The 21,420-nt window shown below is 44.7% G+C and overlaps 1 protein-coding gene across 1 annotated transcript in view; it reads left to right on the top strand.

Annotated features, from left to right (window-relative positions):
- The first annotated feature begins 793 nt into the window (after window positions 1-793).
- Window positions 794-21,420, top strand: part of SEMA3C (semaphorin 3C) — a 181,683-nt gene continuing 161,056 nt past the window's right edge. Inside the window, exons 1-2 of the mRNA XM_081331359.1 lie at window positions 794-1,023; window positions 15,026-15,168. Coding sequence (XP_081187485.1) covers window positions 15,066-15,168 — 103 coding nt within the window. The 5' untranslated portion in view covers window positions 794-1,023; window positions 15,026-15,065. The remainder of the gene's footprint in view (window positions 1,024-15,025; window positions 15,169-21,420) is intronic.

The following is a 21,420-nucleotide window of genomic DNA, read 5'->3' as shown; positions in this document are numbered from 1 at the left end:
CTCCAACCATCCTCTCCTTCTTTCTTTCTCTCCTTCTCTCCATCCATCCAACCATTCTTCTCATTCCCTCCACCTATCAATCTGAACATTCATTCCTCACTGCCTTCATCCCTCCCTCTCTAACCCTCCTCTCCTTCCTTCTTTCGCTCCTTCTCTCCTTTCTTCTATCAATCCATCCGTACAGCCATTCCTCACTGCCTTCATCCCTCCCTCCAACCATCCTCTCCTTTCACTCCTTCCTTCCTTCCCTTCTTCTATCAATCCCTCCCTCCCCCCCCATTGCCTTCATCTCTCCATCTCACAATCCTTCCTTCCTTCCTTCCTTCCTTCCTTCCTTCCTTCCTTCCTTCCTTCCTTCCTTCCTTCCTTCCTTCTTCCTTCCTTCCTTCCTTCCTTCCATCAATTCTTGCCTCCCTCTCCCATTGCCATCTCTCCATCTTGCCTTGCTTCCTTCCTTTCTTCGCTGCTTCCTTCCTTCCTTCTATCAATCCCTCCCTCCCTCTCTCCCCCATTGCCTTCATCTCTCCATCTCGCCTTCCTTCCTTCCTTCCTTCCTTCCTTCCTTCCTTCCTTCCTTCCTTCCTTCCTTCCTTCCTTCCTTCCTTCCTTCCTTCCCTCCTTCCTTCCTTCCTTCCTCCTCTCAATCCCTCCCTCCCTTTGGCTCCGCTCGGCTCAGCGGGTCTCGGGGGCTCCGGCGGAGGCGCTGCCGGGGCGGCGGAGGCGGGCCCGGGGAGGGCTCCGAGAGGCCGGCGCGCGTGTAATCCGAGCCCGCCCTGCCTCCCGCCCTCCTTCCCTCGCCGCCTCGCCGCAAGTCGCCGCCACTCCGGCTTGCCCGCTCGCGGCGCCTCGTTCCTGCCGGGCCAGCAGCTCTCCAGGCGGCACCCGAGAAGCGCCCGCTCCCCGGGTCGGATTGCTCTTCCCCGGCCAGCGCGAGTGCTTGGCAGCGCCGGTGTCGCGCCGCTCTCGGGACCTTCTCTCCGCCGAGGAGGCACTTGCTCCGGGGCTGAGTCCGTCAGCGGCGCGGTGAGTCCCATCCGGGGTTCCTTTCGTGCGTTGGAGGGGTGGTGGTGGTCCCATTTAAACCCCGCATTCCCCAGGAATAAAAATGCCCCCCCCCAGGCGAGATTTGATTCCTTCTTGAAACCGACTCTTTCCTTTTTTTTTATTCTTCTTCTTCTCCTTAAAGAATATCGCTCGTTACACCTGCCGCGGACTTCCGCTTTCAGCAGGTCCGTCTGTCTGTCTATCTATCTGTCTGTCTGTCTCCTCTTCTCTTCTCTTCTCTTCTCTTCTCTTCTCTTCTCTTCTCTTCTCTTCTCTTCTCTTCTCTTCTCTTCTCTTCTCTTCTCTTCTCTTCTCTTCTCTTCTCCTCTCCTCTCCTCTCTCTTCTGTCTGTCTGTCTGTCTGTCTGTCTATCTATCTATCTATCTATCTATCTATCTATCTATCTATCTATCTATCTATCTATCTATCTATCTATCTATCTTCTCTTCCTCTCTCATCTATCTATCTATCTATCTATCTATCTATCTATCTATCTATCTATCTATCTATCTATCTATCTATCTATCTATCTATCTACTTTCTCTCTCTTCTCTTCTCTCTCTCTCTCCTCTCCTCTCCTCTCTCTCTCTCTCTCTCTCTCTCTCTCTCTCTCTCTCTCTCTCTCTCTCTCTCTCTCTCTCTCTCTCTCTCTCTCTCTCTCTCTCTCTCTCTCTCTCTCTGTCTCATCTTTCTCTCTCCTCTCTCTCTCTCTCCTCTCCTCTCCTCTCCTCTCCTCTCTCATCTATCTATCTATCTATCTATCTATCTATCTATCTATCTATCTATCTATCTATCTATCTATCTATCTATCTATCTATCTATCTATCATCTTCTTCTCTCTCTCTCTCCTCTCCTCTCCTCTCCTCTCCTCTCCTCTCCTCTCCTCTCTTCTCCTCTCCTCTCCTCTCCTCTCCTCTCCTCTCCTCTCCTCTCCTCTCTTCCTCTCTCTCTCTCTCTCTCGCATGCAGTACATCTTTTTTTTAAAAAAAAATCAGTTCTCCAACTTTTCCGAAGAGCGTCTCTTTGCTAAGGCGCGTTGCCGCTTTCAGAGTCCGATTTCTCCCCTAGGAAGGAAGGAAGGATCCCCCCGGCTTTTCCGCGTCGCTCTTCCAAGCCGGGGGAGATCGTGCCGTGTTCAGACAACCGAGCTTATTTTTCTGCCCGGGTTTTTGAAGGGAAGGCACAGGTCTGATTTTTTTTATTAGTTTTTTTTTAAAAAAAGAAAAAGAAAGACGACCAGGCTTGGAGAATTGAAGAGGGAAGGTTTGCAGGGTGCGCAAGGAGAAAAAAAAAAAGAGAGTTGTTCTGAAATGCCTTCTTTGCTTTTTCGGTTCCACGTGGCGCTTGGGGAGGCGGGGGGGGGGGCTTGAAAATAATAACACGGGCTTGCACGTGGAAGTCTGACCCGGTGCGTGTCTCCTAGGAGGCGGGGGGGGGTTGTGTGCCACAAACCTCGCTCCTGAAGAATAGCTTTTTTTTTTAAAGAAAAAAAATCTGTCTTAAGTAGATTTGCTTCTTGGAAAAGCGAACACAGTAGCCGCTTTCAATTTCGCCAAGTCACTCGGTTTCGGCAGGTCTTCAGTTTCGGAAAAAGTAAGACCCTTTGGATTTTAATTTAGCACAGAACAGAGTAACGGAATTCTGGAAGGGACCTTGGAGGTCTTCTAGTCCAACCCCTGCTCCAGCAAGAAGAGCCTATGCCGTTTCAGACAAGTCCTTGTCCAGTCTCTTCTTGAAAATCCTCCAGTGTTGGAGCACCCACAACTTCTGGAGGCAGGTTGTTCCACTGGTTAATTGTTCCCACTGTCAGGAAATTCCTCCTTAAGTTCTAGGTTGCTTCTCTCCGTGGTTAGTTGCTTCTTCTCCTGCCTTCAGGGGCTTTGGAGAATAGGTTGACTCCCTCTTCTGTGTGGCAGCCCCTGAGATATTGGAACACAGCTATCATATCAACCCCTAGTCCTATTAATCTATGATAATAGAATAGAATCGTGGAATCTATGAGAAGTATACCAAGATTAATTTCCCATCAAAGATGCTTATGCTAACGTTATACATAGGACTGGCAAGTCCTTCCTTGTTTTGCAAAAAACATTTTCTTGTCTTAAACTGTTCCACTGACTGATGGTTGTCCCTGTTAGGAAAAAAAAATATATATCCTTAATTCCAGGTTGCTTCTCTCCTTAATTACTTTCCATCCATTGCTTCTTGCCCTGCCTTCAGGTGCCTTGGAGAATAATAGGTGGACCCTCCCCCTTTTTTGTGGCAGCCCCTCAAATATTGGAACATTTTTTTTAAAAAAAATATACAGGTGTAAGAGGGTTTGGGGAGGGGGGGGGAAGGAGATACCTATTCACCTGCTAGGTTGTTTACAAGAATCAAATGAGATTTGATTGGCAGGGGAAAGGCAACCCCCCCACAGGGTCAACCTAAGAGGCAGAGGAAGCAATCAAAAGACAAAACAATGTTTCTAGTCCTGTGAAGTTGAGGAAGTGCAAGAATGTCGGGCTGCGATTCTCTTTCCGAATGAAACTCCGTTGCAAAGTTTTGATTCATTAAGAGAGTGAGAGAAGAGAGAGAGAAGATAGATAAAGAGGGAGAGAGAGAAGAGAGGAGGGAGAAGAGAGAGAGAAGATAGATAGATAGATAGATAGATAGATAGATAGATAGATGATAGATAGATAGATAAATAGATAGATAGATAGATAGATAGATAGATAGATAGATAGATAGATAGATAGGTAGGTAGGTAGGTAGGTAGGTAGGTAGGTAGGTAGGTAGATAGATAGATAGATAGATAGATAGATAGATAGATAGATAGATAGATAGATAAGTAGGTAGGGGGAGAGAGAGAGAGAGAGAGAGAGAGTGAGTGAGAGAGAGAGAGAGAGAGAGAGAGAGAGAGAGAGAGAGAGAGAGAGAGAGAGAGAGAGAGAGAGATTAATTCCTGTAGCATTGAATGGTTTGCATTCTAGACCAGTGGAATACAAATCCGCTAATGAGTTTTTCGGGTCTGACTGAATGTTGACAGCATTTCTTCCCTTGCAAAAATTTTTCAATTAGAATAGAGCTGGAAGGGACCTTGGAGGTCTTCTAGTTCAGAGCCCCCCAATTTTTTAGGCGCCAGGGACCAGTTCTGTAGGGAGAGCTTTTCCCGCTGACTGGGAAAACTCCTTGGTGAGTTTCCACCCAGGATTGTGGGGAAGGGATCCCTATCACTGGCTAGGAGTTGGGTCAACTAGAACACGGCTTTTCAACTTTTTCACCCATTGTACCACTTTCAGGATCTGGCAACATCCGAGGACCACCAGTCGCCTAGCAAGGTGTCAAAAACTTGTTGACCAAAACAAAAATAAAGGAAAAAAGTGATGAAGTACAGGTAGTCCTTGACTTACAACAGTTTGCTTAGTGACTGTTCGAAGTTATAATGGCACAGAAAAAAGTGCCCCCAAGCCACAGCTGAGCAAGACACGTGCCTGCCTGCCCGGTGGCACTCTTCCTCCTATCCGAGGTTTTCATTGTCCGAGCATTTCTGTTGAGGATTGGCAGTGGGGGTGGGATGGTATTTGGTTTTTATTCCCCCCCACCTCTGCTGGGTGGTTGGACACTGTGACTGTCATAAATATGAATCAGTATCCAAGCATCTGAATGTAAATCACAAGACCCTGGAGATGCTGCAACATTCCAGCTGATCGGCGCTTCATCTGGGCTCAGCGGAAGTGCAGCATCAGCGCCGAGCTCCAGCTGGAGCCTGGCGCTGATCCTGGCACTTCCGCTGAGCCCTGACAGCCCTGCAGCTCCAGCCGTCTCTCGCTCAGGCTTGTGCAGTGCTGCCACCGGTTCAGCTCATTCCCCTCCTACTCTACCACTTTTCCAGGATGGTCGTGTACCACCTGCTAGGTGCCAATGTACCACAGGTGGTACCCGTACCACTGGTTGAAAAGCCCTGAACTAGAAGCAGTGAAGGGCTGAATCGAGCACTCCCCACTCTGGGAAGAAAATACAGGTATTCCTCGACTTACAGCACTTCATTTAGTGACCGTTCAAAGTTACAACAGCACTAAAAAAAAAGGGACTTTCACACTTATGACCGTCGCAGCATCCTCCGTGGTCCCGTGATCAAAATTCAGATGCTTGGCAACTGGCATGTACTTATGACGGTTGCAGGGTCGCAAGGAGTCACGTGTTTCCCTTTGCAACCTTCTGACCGGCAAAGGCAATGGGGAAGCCAGATTCACTTAAGAACTCCTCACTTAACAACTGCAATAATTCACTGAACAACTGTGGCCAGAAAGGTCAGAAAATCGGCAAAACATACTGTGAAAGTTGGACCATAAGAAAGGCTGAGCGCCAAAGCATGGAGGCCTTTGAACTCTGGTGCTGGAGAAGACTCATTAATCAATAGACTATCATTTTGAATAGGCCTGCATTTTAATTTTTTAATGTGTATTAAAATTTTATAGGGTAGAATTATTATTAAGGTATTTTAAGAAAGGCTGCGTGCCAAAGAATTGAGGCCTTTGAACTATGGTGCTGGAGAAGACTCCTGCGAGTCCCTTGGACTGCAAGGCGATCAAACCGGTCAGTCGTAGAGGAGAATAACCCTGACTGCTCTTTAGAAGGCCAGATCCTGAAGCTAAAACTCAAATACTTTGGCCACCTAATGAGAAGGAAGGACTCCCCAGAGAAGAGCCTAATGCTGGGAAAGATTGAGGGCAAGAGAAGGAAGGGACAACAGAGAATGAGGTGGTTGGATGGAGTTACTGAAGCAGGAGGCGTGAGCTTAAATGGACTCCAGAAGATGGTAGAGGACAGGAAGGCCTGGAGGAACATTGTCCATGGGGTCGTGATGGGTCAGACACGACTTCGCAACTAACAAGAACAACAACTTAACAACTGTCTCATTTATGAATGGTGCTGATAGAAGAGAATATTTGTAGCTCAGTGTTGCACTGTGGGACCCTTGGTACTCCCTCTGAGCTTGGCTTATTTTCTTGCAGACGTTTCATGACCCAACTGGCTAACATCATCAGTGCTAGGAGACAGTGGGGCTTGCGGAATGGAGGAGGAAGGGAAGGAGTAAAGGAGGAGGAGGAGGAGGACTGTGGGGTCCTTGGCGCTCTCTCTGAGCTTGGTTGTTTTCTTGCAGACGTTTCATGACCCAACTAGGTAACCTCATCAATACTGGAAGGGAGAGAAGTTTCTGGAATGGAGGAAAAAGAGAAGGGGAGGAGGAGGAGGAGGAATAGGAGGAGGAGGAGGAGGACTGTGGGGTCCTTGGTGCTCTCTGTGCTTGGTGGTTTTCTTGCAGACATTTCATTACTGATGACGTTACCTAGTTTGGTAATGAAACCAGCCAACCACCAAGATGAGAGAACACCAAGGACCTCACAAATAGGAAGGGTTGTCCGGCCTCCTTTTTTCTCCTGTTTGAGCTGGGGGTTGGACTAGAAGACCTCTGAGGTCCCTTCCATTGTTCTATGAATGGCTTTTTGTGGTTTCCCTTCAAATGCTTCCTTCTAAGCATGTTTCTTGCTGTTCGGTAATCTTTGACAGTTGCTATCAAAAATATTGGTCTTTCTGCAGAATTAGGTGCAGGTATCAGAACTAAAAAGGGACGCGGTGGCTCAGTGGGTTAGGAAGCTGAGCTTGTCGATCAGAAGGTCGGCAGTTTGGTGGGTCGAATCCCGAGTGCCGCCTAACAGAGTGAGCGCCTGTTACTCGTCCCAGCTTCTGCCAACCTAGCAGTTCAAAAGCACGTAAAAATGCAAGTAGAAAAATAGGGACCACTACGTTGGGAAGGTAACAGCGTTCCGTGCGCCTTTGGCGTCTAGTCATGCCGGCCACATGACCACGGAGACGTCCTCGGACAAGTGCTGGCTCTTCGGCTTTGAAACGGAGATGAGCACCGGCCCCTAGAGTTGGAAACGACTAGCACGCATGTGCGGGGGAATCTTTACCTTTACCTTTACCTATCAGAACTAAGGTTCTCATTTATCTGTATTTAACATCCACAGTGATGTTTTGGGAGTTGCAATGCCATTACGCAACTTACATGATTCACATCGTTCGTGGTATCCGAAGCGGAACATCCAGAGTCAGTAAACAGTTTCGTTCCACACGGTATTAACTTTGTGAACTCTGCAGCTTCCTCTTTTCTGCTACGTACTCAAGATGGACAGTGATTAATACGTATATGTTATTTATATGTAAAGGTGTAGGTTTATACACACGCTGTATGTAGCATGTTTAAATGTGTGTTATGCACGTGTACGCTTCGGAGAGCAGGCGAGAAAATTTCATGTTTCGTGTGCGCCAATGTGCACACGTTGTAAAAAAAAAATGACCATAACAGTTATTCATCTATTATTTTGCAAGGAGGTGCTAGTTGTATTCAAGAATGAGATAACCTGCATGAACGTGGAGGGGAAAAAACATATTTTTTTTCCCATGTACCCTAGCGGAAGGTAATTGAAAGCAATATGGAGGTTGCATGAAATACATCAGCGGTAGGATTGAAATAGGTGAACAACCGGTTCTCTGTGTGGATGCCGCTTCCGGAAGTCCGTTCTGGGCCTGGGCAACAAAACATTAGCTACCGGTTCTGCCAAAGTGGTGCAAACCAGTTGAACCCCACCACTGCTTAGGACCAACGTTTCTGTAGCTAAGTAAGACCATTTTAAGTGAATATCGCCCCATTTTATTTCCTTTCTTGCCACAGTTGTTAAGTAACACAGTTGTTAAGTGAATCTGGCTTTCCCCATTGACTTTGCTTGTCAGAGGGTCACACAATCACACACACACACACACACACATACACAAAACTGTCATAAATACATGCCATAAATACTGATATACACGCAGTAAGAAGATTACAGGAGGATAAAATTCTTGGCTTTCCTTTCATTGCTGCAGGAAGTATAATATTTGCCAGAGGTAAAAACAGAGATAAAGGTGGAGATCCTATTATATAACAAAAGCTGTGAACCTTTGTGAATTTCAGCTGCATTGCCTCACGTGGATATGTGAAATTGCACTAGTTGACTAGCAATTCAGTATTTAGCCCTTCTGCGGAGGTCAGCAGTGCCTGAACTCTGCGCCCAGCTAGGAAATTTTCATGCCAACTATTTATGGAACAGAAGACGGCACGAATGCGTAAAAAGCTCACAAAAGCAGCGTACACAAGGTGTATCAAAATGTAAAATTTCAGCGAGCCGTTTTAGAAACACACAGCACAGGTGAGGAATAAATCAACAATAAAGTGATAAATAAAACCACGAATGAAAGTAAATTAGGTATGAGCAGCTACTGGGGTGGCTAAACCTGTGGGTGGATATCTAGATTATTTAATCCTTAGGCAGCAGTGCCGTCTGGATGACAGATTTCATGCAGTGAACCTTCGGAGGGGGCCATTTTGTCACAATGTAATATAACAATAACAATAATGATTCTATGGGCCAGGCCTCTCCATATCTTCCAATCTTGCACTACTTCAATCCAAGTAGAGTTGTAAGGGACCTTGGAGGTCATCTAGTCCAACCCCCTGCTCAGGCAGGAAACCCTATTCTATTTCAGACAAATGCTGTCCAGTCTCTTCTTAAAAAACTTCCAGTGTTGGAGCATTCACAGCTTCTGGAGGCAGGTGGTTCCACTGGTTAATTGTTCTCCTTAGGTTGCTTCTCTCCTTGATTAGTTTCCATCTGTTGCTTCTTGTCCTGCCTTCAGGTGCTTTGGAGAATAGCTTGACTCCCTCTTCTTTGGGACAACCCCTGAGATATTGGAAGATTGCTATCATGTCACCCCTCACCCTTCTCTTCATTAAACTACACATACCCAATTCCAGCAACTGTTCCTTATATGTTTTTGCCTCCAGTCCCCTGATCATCTTTGTTGTTCTTCTCCGTACTCTTTCCAGAGTCTCAACAACCTTTTTCAATCGTGGTGACCAAAACTGGATGTAATATTCCAAGTGTGGCCTTATGGATACCGATTCTGGAACAAAACACTTTAATAGGACAACCCAAAATTACCTTCTCCAGTTCATTCATATAAAGTTTTATTATATCTTAAATGTTAACATTAAAAGGTGTGGATGTGTACCCCATCCACACCTAGAATACTACATCCAATTTTGGTCACCGCACTATGAAAAAGATGTTGAGACACTGGAAAGAGTGCAGAGAAGAGCAACAAAGATGATTAGGGGACTGGAGGCTAAAACATATGGTTGCAAGAACTGGGCATGGATAGTTAGTGAAGAGAAGGACCAGGGGAGACATGATAGCAGTGTTCCAATATTGGAGGAGCTGCCACAGAGAGGAGGGGGAACAACCTACAGTATTTTACAAAGCACCTGAAGGCCAGACAAGTGGATGGAACAGTGGATGGAAACTGATCAAGGAGAGATTCAACCTAGATCTAAGGAGAAATTTCCTGACAGTGAGAATCAACCCATGGAACATCTTGCCTTCAGAAGTTGTGGGTGCTCCATCACTGGAGGCTTTCAAGAAGAGACTGGACAGCCGCTTGTCAGAAATGGTATAGGGTCTGCTGCTTGAGCACGGCAGTTGGACTAGATCAGGGGTCCCCAACCTGTGGGCCATTGGAGGAATTCAGCTAGTTCATGCCACTTCGGCAAAACCGGTAGCTCATTTTTTGTTGCCCAGGCCCAGAATGGACTTCCGGAAGCGGCATCCACACATAGAACCGGTTGTTCACCTATTTGAATCCCACCACTGCTGTGGGCCACAACCGGGCTGTGGCCTATTTGCAACTGGGCCATGTGAGCAGTGGGCTGGTTCACGTGCACACATGCGCATGCAGTCCCGCACACGAGGTGCGGGCATTGAGATAGTTTAGAACGTAGAATCGTAGGGCCGAAGGGACCTTGGAGGTCTTCTAGTCCATCTCCCTGCTCAAGGCAGGAGACTTTATTCCATCCCAGTCAAATGGTTGTCCAATCTATTTTTGAAAAGCTCCAGTGATGGATCACCCACACTCTGAGATATAATCCTAGCTAGTTGGGAGTTGCTAACTTGGTTTCAAGAGTATGGCTGGATCCTATGAACTTGCTGGCATCACAAAACTGAACTGTGTTTGGAAGACTTTTTGTTTTTTACCTTTCTCTTCTTCACAGGGAAACACAATGGGCAGGTTTTTTTTAAAAAAAATATTGCTTTGCAATGCCACCCTAAAACTAGGTCTAATCAAACTCCCTAACATTTAAATGGAAGCAGTTTTCCAAGGAAAGGAAAAAAAAAATGGACTGCTTTTGTAACAGTCCTAAAAATTTCCCTCTTAGAATGTCTTTTAGCAATACCATGACAACAACAAGAGGAAAATTATAATTGACATTAATTTCATTACATTGGAAGAGACATCCGGTGAAGAATCCAAGAATTAATGATTGCTAATTAATTCCAGGAAGTTTTATGCAAAAATGCAGGGCCAACACAACACCTTTCTCATTTTCTCTTTTGCCCTGCATTCATTTCTCGTTACATAATTTACTTGTTTCCAGTTGACGTGAGTCAGAAACAATTGCAGGAAACTGAAGTCTTGTTTTCTCTGTGGAACGTCTTGTGATCTGGGTACCTTTTCTCAATTCCAGTGAAGGTCTGTAAATTAAATAAGCTAGATCTATTTTAGGATTCCTTCATGAGAATATCCGTCAACTGGTCATCATCATATTACAAAATCACCAAGGAGGTCATCTAATATAATAATATAAAAGGTAAAGGTAAAGGTTCCCCCACACATGCGTGCTAGTCGTTTCTGACTCTAGGGGCCGGTGCTCATCTCCGTTTCAAAGCCGAAGAGCCAGCGCTTGTCCGAGGACGTCTCCGTGGTCATGTGGCCAGCATGACTAGACGCCAAAGGCGCACGGAACGCCGTTACCTTCCCACCGGAGTGGTCCCTATTTTTCTACTTGCATTTTTACGTGCTTTCAAACTGCTAGGTTGGCAGAAGCTGGGACGAGTAACAGGCGCTCACTCTGCTACGCGGCACTCGGGATTCGACCCGCCAAACTGCCGACCTTCTGATCGACAAGCTCAGCGTCCTAACCCACTGAGCCAATATAATATAATACAATACTGTGTCTAAATCCCTCAGACAACCTTCCATATATTAGTACCATCCAGATGTGTTGGATATTAAATTCCTACCTTCTTCTATGAGGTTGGTAGGAATGGAGTCATTAACCAGTACAAAACAGCCACGAATAACCTAAAACTAAAGTTGGTATGTTCTGAAACAATCATGCAAAGACTGGTTTAACTGTCCCCTTCAGTGTCTGTCATATCAATGATTCAAAACATTCTTGATTTATGTGGCTCATTTGAATTTCTTCGTCCTGGCGGGATCACTTTCAGCAGGAGAAAATTGAAGAGGCCAAAACAAGTTACTGGCATAATATGGCTGACCTAATTTCCTCAATCTCTATTTTAATGACTTCTGTGTGTTTGCTGCTTCACTTCTAGTTCAGCTTTCAAAACACTAACCAAAGGAGTAAACGTTTTAAGAATCAAATTCCTATGGATTCCGGCTTATAATTGACTTACCTAAACAGCATCTATTCAATGTTTGCGTAAAACTCAATAAAATTCTGTAAAATGAGAATAATAGATGTTTCCCTTCCCCACCCCACCCCGGAAAAATCATATATACTATATATTTATAGCTCTTTTGAAATACCTCTTTGCATTTTTAGTTGAACGTGAAACGCCTGAAAAACAAACCATTTCCCCAACCTTTGGTCATATTTAAGACGTAAGGCAGGGGTGTCAAACTCAATTTCATTGAGGGCCACATTACCATTGTGGTTGCCCTCGGGGGGCTGGGTTGGTATGGCCAGGGTGGGCGCAGCCTACTGGGTGGGCGCAGCTGGAGTGCGTATGGCCTACTGGGTGGGCATGGCCAGCTCTACATCATTGGCATCAAGGGTGCCTATGGGGGCCTGGGCAGGAGTGGGACAGATCTGAGGGTCTCTGGCAGAAGGAGGGTCTCTGGGCCAGGGCCAAGGCAGTGGGGGCCATTCCCTCACTGTTTCCAGGATGGCTTCGGGGGCCACATGAAACCACTTTGCGGGCCGGATCTGGCCCCCGGGCCTTGTGTTTGACATGTCTGACGTAAGGCTATACCTTTTGTTAAACTAAATATTCGAGTCTATATTTTGGTAAAGTGGTTGACTGGCCTCTGATCTCTAATAAAGGCATATGTTCCTATGAAGATTTTGAAACATATACTGGATAACAGCATCTGATGGGAGTTTGCCTGTTGGCTAAGCAACAATCAGCAATGGGTACTGAGCAAGGTTAATTGTTCATAAACATTTCATATATTTTTTTTAAAATAATAGACAGAATCTCCCTAGACATTTCAGAAACTGCCTCAACTGAGACGGCTCTGCTTAAAGGGGACTTTTGAGGGGTCTCGAACCGAAATAATTTCCACTTCAGCCCCATTGGAATAAAATGGCTGTGCTGGTAAATGTTTTCAGAACCGTCAAGCTCTATCTTATTTCCCAGGCAATGCATGTACTACCCAATTACCTTCGTTGTCGTTTGTAATTTTGCAACTTCCTCAAGAAACTTTGGGTGGCAGGGCCCCGTTTTTTGTTTATCTCTTGTTCCTTTTAGAACCGTGTTCTTGTTTCATAGCATGCAATCGCTGCAGCTGATTAATATCCACCCTTGGATTTACACACTGCCTAATCACCAGATGAGTGGAAGGGTTTGTGTCTGTAGCATCTGTAAGTCAGCCTTGGGCTCGTCATTTTCCTTTGATCAAGGTTTCTGCTGCGCCTTTGCTGTCGATTGGGTAAGATTGTCGGAGGCTGAGCAAGAATTTTGGGTCTTTAGGCCCGGGATGGTCTTGCCAAAGCCACAACGGAGGCCCGATTGCTTCAGACGCAAGCTCAATGCAAACAAACCGACGTAGTGCCTGATTAGGTTTTATACCGTTGAGATCTGGGACCGGGGAAATTCATCTCCGTTTACAGTAATAGCCATATCCCTTGGCTTCAAAGGAGGCCATTCAGAAAGAGCGCCGAGATTTTGGAGGTTTTGGCAAGGACCCCCAGGCCTTCCGACATATCAGCAGTGACAAGGGAGAGGGAGGACGTTTTTATGCTGCTTCCAGCATCATCAGTTTGATTCCCGCCTTCTCAAGCTCACTTGCTAGTCAGGGATGTGGACCTGTCAGCTTCCAGAGTTCTCAGCAGTCTAATTCTTGAGGGATTCTGCTTGGAGTCGAAGCCCAGACAAGCTAAGGGATTCCTAGAGTGCCTGACAACCTTTGTCTTCTTGCCAATAGAAGAGAATATTTGTAGGTCAGGGTTGAGATGTTGGGTCCTTGGCTCTCTCTGAGCTAGGAAGGACTGGTGAAGTTACCTACTTTGGTAATGAAATGTCTGCAAGAAAACCTCTAAACATGGAAAGTTCCAAGGACTCCTCCTCCTCCTCCCCCCCTTCTCTTGTCTACCTTCTCCTTCTCTTCTCTGTTTTTTTGCCATGTACATGTATACATCCGAACAAGACTGTATTGTTTCTCTGTGTCGTAGAATATATGTGGGTATGTGGGTATATGCAATTTTTTTTGTCATATTCATGTAGGGTATATATGTAGGGTATATTTGAGGTGGTGACCCTTGAGAGCTGTATGCAATGAAATTTCAGTTTAATGTATGCTGATTACTCTACATTCAAAGTGACAATAAAGCTATTCTATTCTATTCTATTCTATTCTATTCTATTCTATTCTATTCTATTCTATTCTATTCTATTCTATTCTATTCTATCCCATCCCATCCCATCCCATCCCATCCCATCCCATCCCATCCCATCCCATCCCATCCCATCCCATCCCATCCCATCCCATCCTATTCTATTCTATTCTATTCTATTCTATTCTATTCTATTCTATTCTATTCTATTCTATTCTATTCTATTCTATTCTATTCTATTCCATCCCATCCCATCCCATCCCATCCCATCCCATCCCATCCCATCCCATCCCATCCCATCCCATCCCATCCCATCCCATCCCATCCCATCCCATCCCATCCCATCCCATCCCATCCCATCCCATTCTATTCTATTCTATTCTATTCTATTCTATTCTATTCTATTCTATTCTATTCTATTCTATTCTATTCTATTCTATTCTATTCTATTCTAATTATTAATTTTCTATTCCATTCCATTCCATTCCATTCCATTCCATTCCATTCCATTCCATTCCATTCCATTCCATTCCATTCTATTCTATTCTATTCTATTCTATTCTATTCTATTCTATTCTATTCTATTCTATTCTATTCTATTCTATTCTATTCTAATTATTAATTTTCTATTCCATTCCATTCCATTCCATTCCATTCCATTCCATTCCATTCCATTCCATTCCATTCCATTCCATTCCATTCTATTCTATTCTATTCTATTCTATTCTATTCTATTCTATTCTATTCTATTCTATTCTATTCTATTCTATTCTATTCTATTCTATTCTATTCTATTCTATTCTGCCTTCTCCTTCACTTTCACCTCCTTCTCTTTCCCTCTTCCCTCTATTCTTAATTTTATATAACAATAAGCCTAAAGCGGTAGGCGTAGTAACTCTGGGTTTTTTTTTTACATTTTGGAAAGAGTACAGGAAAGACGGGTCTAAAAATATCAAGACGTTTTCATTCATGAAACCTTATAGCTCGCCCTTGCTTTGTTCTGCCTTGACATTTAACATAGCAATTTTTTTTCCAGCAGGTGGGAATCGTCCTTAGTGGAATAAGTTGAAGTTGATCCTTACTGGGGGCTTTGCTGAACTCCTGTTTCCTCCCCCCTCCCCCTTCCCCCCCCAACTGCTTGGCCCAGCAGATTTTGAGGAACGATGCAAACCATGAGTTCTGGTCAAGCTGTACTGTGTTATCCCCTTGACAATGCAGGTTGTGAAAATGTTGTAAAATTTCTCTCTTTTCTCCATTCAGGTTTCCTCTCTTGGATATTAAGCTTTAGCATCCCAAGATAATGACGTTTCAAGGGCTCCAGGTGTTGGTGGCCGTCTCCCTCTGCTCTTGCTGTGTAGAAGGATCCTCGCAGCTCCAGCCTAGGGTGTTCTTAACATTCAACGGTGAGTAAATGGTTGTAGACCATGGTTTTCCTTGGCATTCCTTGGCCTTGGCTCTTTCCTATCCTTTCCTTTCCTTTTCCTTCCCCTGACTTTTTTTTTTTAAAAAAATTCCCTTTCTCTTTCCTTCCTTGCCTTCTTTTAGGTTCCATTTGTTTCCTTCATCTATCTTCCTTTCCTTTCATCTTCCTTTCCCTTCTTTTTTTATTTTTCTTTCCCTTTCCTTTCTTGTGTTCTTTTGTGTTCCTTTCCTTTCCTCCTTTCCCCTTCCCTTTCTCTCTCCCTTTCTCCTCTCTCCTTCCCTTCCCTTCCCTCTTTTCCTTTTCCTTTTCCTTTCCTTTTCCTTTCCTTTCCTTTCCTTTCCTTTCCTTTCCTTTCCTTTCCTTTCCTTTCCTTTCCTTTCCTTTCCTTTCCTTTCCTTTCCTTTCCTTTCCTTCATCTATCTTCATTCCCTTCCCTTCCTTTCTTCTATATTCCTTTCCTTTCCTTCCCTTCCCTTCCCTTCTTCTATCTTCTTTTCCTTTCCTTTCCTTTCCTTTCCTTTCCTTTCCTTTCCTTTCCTTTCCTTTCCTTTCCTTTCCTTTCCTTTCCTTTCCTTTCCTTTCCTTTCCTTTCCTTTCCTTCATCTCTTCCTTCCCTTCTATTCATTCTTCTATTTTCCTTTCCTTTCCCTTCCCTTCCTGTTTTTCCTTTCTCCTTTCCTTTCCTTTCCTTTCCTTTCCTTTCCTTTCCTTTCCTTTCCTTTCCTTTCCTTTCCTTTCCTTCCCTTCCCTTTCCTTTCCTTTCCTTCATCTCTTCCTTCCCTTCTATTCATTCTTCTATTTTCCTTTCCTTTCCCTTCCCTTCCTGTTTTTCCTTTCTCCTTTCCTTTCCTTTCCTTTCCTTTCCTTTCCTTTCCTTTCCTTTCCTTTCCTTTCCTTTCCTTTCCTTTCCTTTCCTTTCCTTTCCTTTCCATCTATCTTCATTCCCTTCCCTTCCCTTTTTCTATCTTCCTTTCCTTTCCTTTCCTTTCCTTTCCTTTCCTTCCCTTCCCTTCCCTTCTTCTATCTTCTTTTCCTTTCCTTTCCTTTCCTTTCCTTTCCTTTCCTTTCCTTTCCTTTCCTTTCCTTTCCTTTCCTTCCCTTCCCTTTCCTTTCCTTTCCTTTCCTTTCCTTTCCTTCATCTCTTCCTTCCCTTCTATTCATTCTTCTATTTTCCTTTCCTTTCCCTTCCCTTCCTGTTTTTCCTTTCTCCTTTCCTTTCCTTTCCTTTCCTTTCCTTTCCTTTCCTTTCCTTTCCTTTCCTTTCCTTTCCTTTCCTTTCCTTTCCTTTCCTTTCCTTTCCTTTCCTTTCCTTTCCTTTCCTTTCCTTTCCTTTCCTTTCCTTTCTCTTTCTCTTTCTCCTTTTATCTTCCTTTCCTTCTCCAGGAACGAACCAGTTCATAAAATACAGCTTTATCCACCTAATTTCCATGCGTGTGTTGACTTCGCTCCTGCTAATATTTACTATGCAGTGTTCTTCCTGAGATTTGAAGGAGTGGTGCTTTGGTCCTCCGGCCCTTTTAATGCCCTTGAGCTCTTGCATGTGATCAATGCAGGCATCCCTGTATGAAGGTGAATGTTTTTGTAAGGGATGCAGAGCTGCCTTTTAAATGGCTTTCCTGAGCTGCTTCTCATGTGATGAACTGCTCAGCTGGAACTATAATTTTGTAGATGACAGATCCATCAGGGCAATTAACTCCTCCAGAGGCAGAAGGCTATGCCACCGGTTCCTCCTGGTTTTAAAAGAGCCATGGTTTCACTTTAGATTTCAATTTCTGCAGCTGGCAAATACAATTAGTCACAGCAATTCTTTCTCTCCAATAAAGGTGCAGTCCCATATTTCCACCACAGCCCCTCTTCTTGTTGTAACAGTTCTTGGTGAGCTCAGGAACAGTACCTTACTTACATCAGGGGTCTTCAAACCTGGCCCTTTGATGACTTGTGGACTTCAGCTCCCAGATTTCCTCAGCCAGCGTGCCTGGCTGAGGAATTCTGGGAGTTGAAGCCCACAAGTCATCAAAAGGCCAAGTCTGAAGACCCCTTGCCTTACATGAGTGTTTCTCAACCTTAGCGACTGTATGGTTTGTGGACTTCAACTCCCAGAATTCCCCAGCCAGCTGGGAGACAAAGTCAAAGTCCATAAATAGTAGTCAAGGTTGAGAAACACTGCTTTACAGGGCTTTTTTTCTCATAGAACGCTCAGAACGGAGTTCCGGCACCTTTTTTGGATGAAACCTTGTAGGGTAGGCAAGGCAGGTTGTATGACGTGTGAGTTCCGGCACCTTTTTCTTTTACAAAAAAAGCACTGCTGCTTTATATCACCTCATCCAAGCCCATAGCAAACACCATCTCAAAGCATCTCAGCTCCCACCCTGGCATTGCTTTGGGCATTAGGGACTTTTCTTTCTCCTAACATTGAACCGGTAACTTTTTTCCTATAAGTTACATTCATTATTCTGATGGTCTCTGTTCTAGCAGAAGAGGTATAGGAGAAGAACATTGGGAAGGGGGAGGAGTCAAGAGAGTAATTAGCCTAGGCTTGTTATGTTGCCACAAATAGTCTAATTCCTTTTTTGGGGGGGATAAATAAAACTTTTAATTATTTTTCCCGCACAGTTCAATAGTACCTATTCAACAACGTGTTGTCTGAGTTTCACTAATACAAATTTAATTCTAACCCTTCATTCTTCTCTCCAGCCTTTGATAAAATAAATCCCATGTCTGATAATATTCTGATTCTTCTTTTTTCTTTCAACCTCACAGTAAATCTGTCCATTCCTGTATACTTTTTTCCTCTGGGTTGAATATATAGTTTCCTCAGTCTGTCCTTTGGTTTAGGCTGGTCCTCTGCATTTCAGCCTATCTTGCCAGAGAGCCTGGAAATCCGTGCCACGCAGGTGGCATCCATATGTGCCAGGTGCACATGTCTTTTGCAACCTTTTTACATGAGGTAGCATCGGCGTTAGGAAGTCCAGTACATTCGAAGGATGAGACCCTGTCTTTGGATGAAGGATGTTGATGATAACGATGGTGATGATAATGTTATCCATTCAGTCATGTCCAACTCTTGGTGATTTTGTGGATCTGTTCTCTCTACATCTTTCCAATCTTGCACTATTTCTGTGAGTTGTTCTGTCCTCTGGCTGGTGTCAGCTTTGATAATGTCGTGCCACCATGTTCTTTGACAACCTGGTTTCCTTTTACTGCAAACATTTCCAAACTTAACAATAACACTAAGAATAATAGAGTTGGAAGGGACCTTGGAGGTCTTCTAGTCCAACCCCCTGCTCAGTCAGGAAAGCCTATACCATGGTTGTCCAGTCTCTTCCTAAAAACTTCCATGTTTGGAGCATCCACAACTTCTGGAGGCAAGATGTTCCACTGGTTAATTGTTCTCACTGTCAGGAAATTTCTCCTTAGTTCTAGGTTGCTTCTCTCCCTAAATAGTTTCTATCCATTGCTTCTTGTCCTGCCTTCAGGTGCTTTGGTGAATAGCTTGACTCCCTCTTCTTTGTGGCAACCCCTGAGATATTGGAAGGCTGCTATCACGTCCCCTCTCATCCTTCTCTTCATTAAACTAGACCAGGGGTAGGCAACCTCGGCTCTTTTATGACTCATGGACTTCAACTCCCAGAATTCCTGAGCCAGCATGGGGAAAACTTTGGCCCCTTCATGACTTGTGGACTTCAACTCCCAGAATTCCTGAGCCAGCATGGCTCAGCTTGGAAACCTCTCCCTTTCCCCTCAGTGTGGCTGGCTCAGGAATTCTGGGAGTTGAAGTCCACGAGTCCTAAAAGAGCCAAGGTTGCCTACCCCTGCCCTATACCATTTCAGGCAAATGGCTGTCCAGTCTCTTTTTAAATACTTCCAGGGTTAGAGCATTCACAGCTTCTGGAGGCAGGTTGTTCCACTGATTAATTGTTCTAACTGTCAGGAAATTCCTCCTTAGTTCTAGGTTGCTTCTCTCCTTGATTAGTTTCCATCCGTTGCTTCTTGTCCTGCCTTCAGGTGCTTTGGAGAATAGCTTGGCTCCCTCTTCTTTGTGGCAGCCCCTGAGATATTGGAATAGTGCTGTCATGTCACCCCTGGTCCTTCTCTCCATTAAACGTAATTGTTTTCTTCAGTGAAGAATAAAGAAATCTTGATTTTTTTCCCCTGAAAGTCTATCTGCCTTGAAAAAGCCAAACTAAGTGGGAATGAAAATTCTTTGCTGGGAGAAGAAGTCCCAGTTGTTTCTATGCTCAGAATACCTTAGGTCAGGGGTCTTCAAACCTGGCCCTTTGATGACTTGTGGACTTCAACTCCCAGAATTCCTCAGCCAGCGTGCCTGGCTGAGGAATTCTGGGAGTTGAAGTCCACAAGTCATCAAAGGGCCAAGTTTGAAGACCTCTGCCTTAGGTCTATCCACATCTCTAAGTATGGCTAGTTAGAAGTTAAAATGTGCCAAAGGTGGTTTGTTTGTTTGTTTGTTTTGTTTTTCCAGAAGGCAACTGGATTTCATTTTTTTCCTTGAAGACATTTCACTTCTCATCCAAGGAGCTTCTTCAGAACTGAAGAAGCTTCTTGGAGGAGAAGCAAAACGTCTTCAAAGAAAAACAAAAGTCCATTTGCCTTTTGAAAAAGCACCTTTAGGACAACCATGACCTGGATGACTGAGAATCTCCATAGCAGTTAAAAGTTGTCTGTTTTTTGGGTTTTTTTTTAAAAAAATCTGATGAAGCACTAGTAGTGAAGAGGGTGCAGTGTATGCCTCCCAACATACACAAAGGGACAGCACAGCAGGAGGCTGATGGTGCAGATCAGCAGAGGGGTTGGACAGCTCCCGGTGATGACTGCTCACTCAGGATAAGCCTAAGGAGTTAAGCTGTTGACAGCCCCAGGCATGGTCAGCCTGGTGGGAAGCCAGGATCTACACCCATTGTCACCTGCACTGGCAGGAAGCCCAGGTTTGAACTGATTGGCTGCCATCCACCTGGGCAGGTACAAATAGACGCCAGGCTTCCCTGTTTCCCCAGTTCGTTCTGTTCAGAATAAACTCATCTTTACCCCAGCTCTGTGTCCGTCTCTATGTGAAGCACGCGACTTTACAGAGGGAATCCACTAAGAGTGTGTAGGCTACAGTTTGAGCTAGTATCAAGCCCTCTACTTTAGTAAAATTGAAGTTGTGTGTTTCCAGGTTGCGGTTGCAGTCCAGCAAAAAAATAAAAAAAACACAGTTATTATCTTCGCTGGTTCCTCAAACAAGGAATCCCTTTGGATTTTTTTGTTTTTGCTTTTGTGGTTCCTTTCAGAGCAGGGGATAACAATGGCCACTCTGTCGTGGAGTTTTCCAGTTGGAGGAGAAGTTTACATTTTCATTTGCTAAATCTTAGCTGCCCAGACATTCCAGCTGTTGTATTGCTTCCATATCGCTCGGTGTCCTGGAATGCAGAAGAAGTCCCGTCCTGCCAACATTAGAAGTTGCACGTGGGAAAGAGAAACAGTGTTCCACAAAAGCATTTGGTAAAAAAAGGTCTTGGAAGGTATAATTAGGTGTGACTTTGGAGAAAGAGGCAAAGCAAAGCTTGGCAGCACCAGGATATCGGTTGGCTGATGGTTTCCGGAATATAATCACGTTTGTCTCCATCATATCCCAAGGTTTGCAAACAAGTAATGACTAAAGGTAAAGGTAAAGGTTCCCTCGCACGTGCGTGCTAGTCATTTCCAACTCTAGGGGCCGGTGCTCATCTCCGTTTCAAAGCCGAAGAGCCAGCGTTTGTCCGAGGACGTCTCCATGGTCATGTGGCTGGCATGACTAGACGCCAAAGGTGCATGGAACACCCTTACCTTCCCACCGTAGTGGTCCCTATTTTTCTACTTGCATTTTTGCGTGCTTTCGAACTGCTAGGTTCGCAGAAGCTGGGATGAGTTAACAGGCGCTCACTCTGTTACGCGGCACTCGGGATTCGACCCGCCAAACTGCTGACCTTCTGATCGACAGGCTCAGCGTCCTAACCCACTGAGCCACCACGTCCCTTTCAAGTAATGACTAGAACAGCTGAAAACAAAGATTCCTTCAAGTCAAGCTCAGCTCTATGATGACCTAGTTCTCTGCATTATTCTTGGCAAAAAAAAATATGGAAGTGGTTTCCCATTGCTTCCTTACGGTTCCTCTCTCTCCTCCACCAATTTCCCCAGTCTCCTATTCAAGTGCTAAATAGTTCCAACCCCTCTTAGTTTTAGGGGGACCTGCCAG

Source organism: Vipera berus, assembly GCF_964194415.1.
Source record: "Vipera berus genome assembly, chromosome: 6".
Lineage (NCBI taxonomy): Eukaryota > Metazoa > Chordata > Lepidosauria > Squamata > Viperidae > Vipera > Vipera berus.
This window is presented reverse-complemented; position numbering and strand designations above follow the sequence as displayed.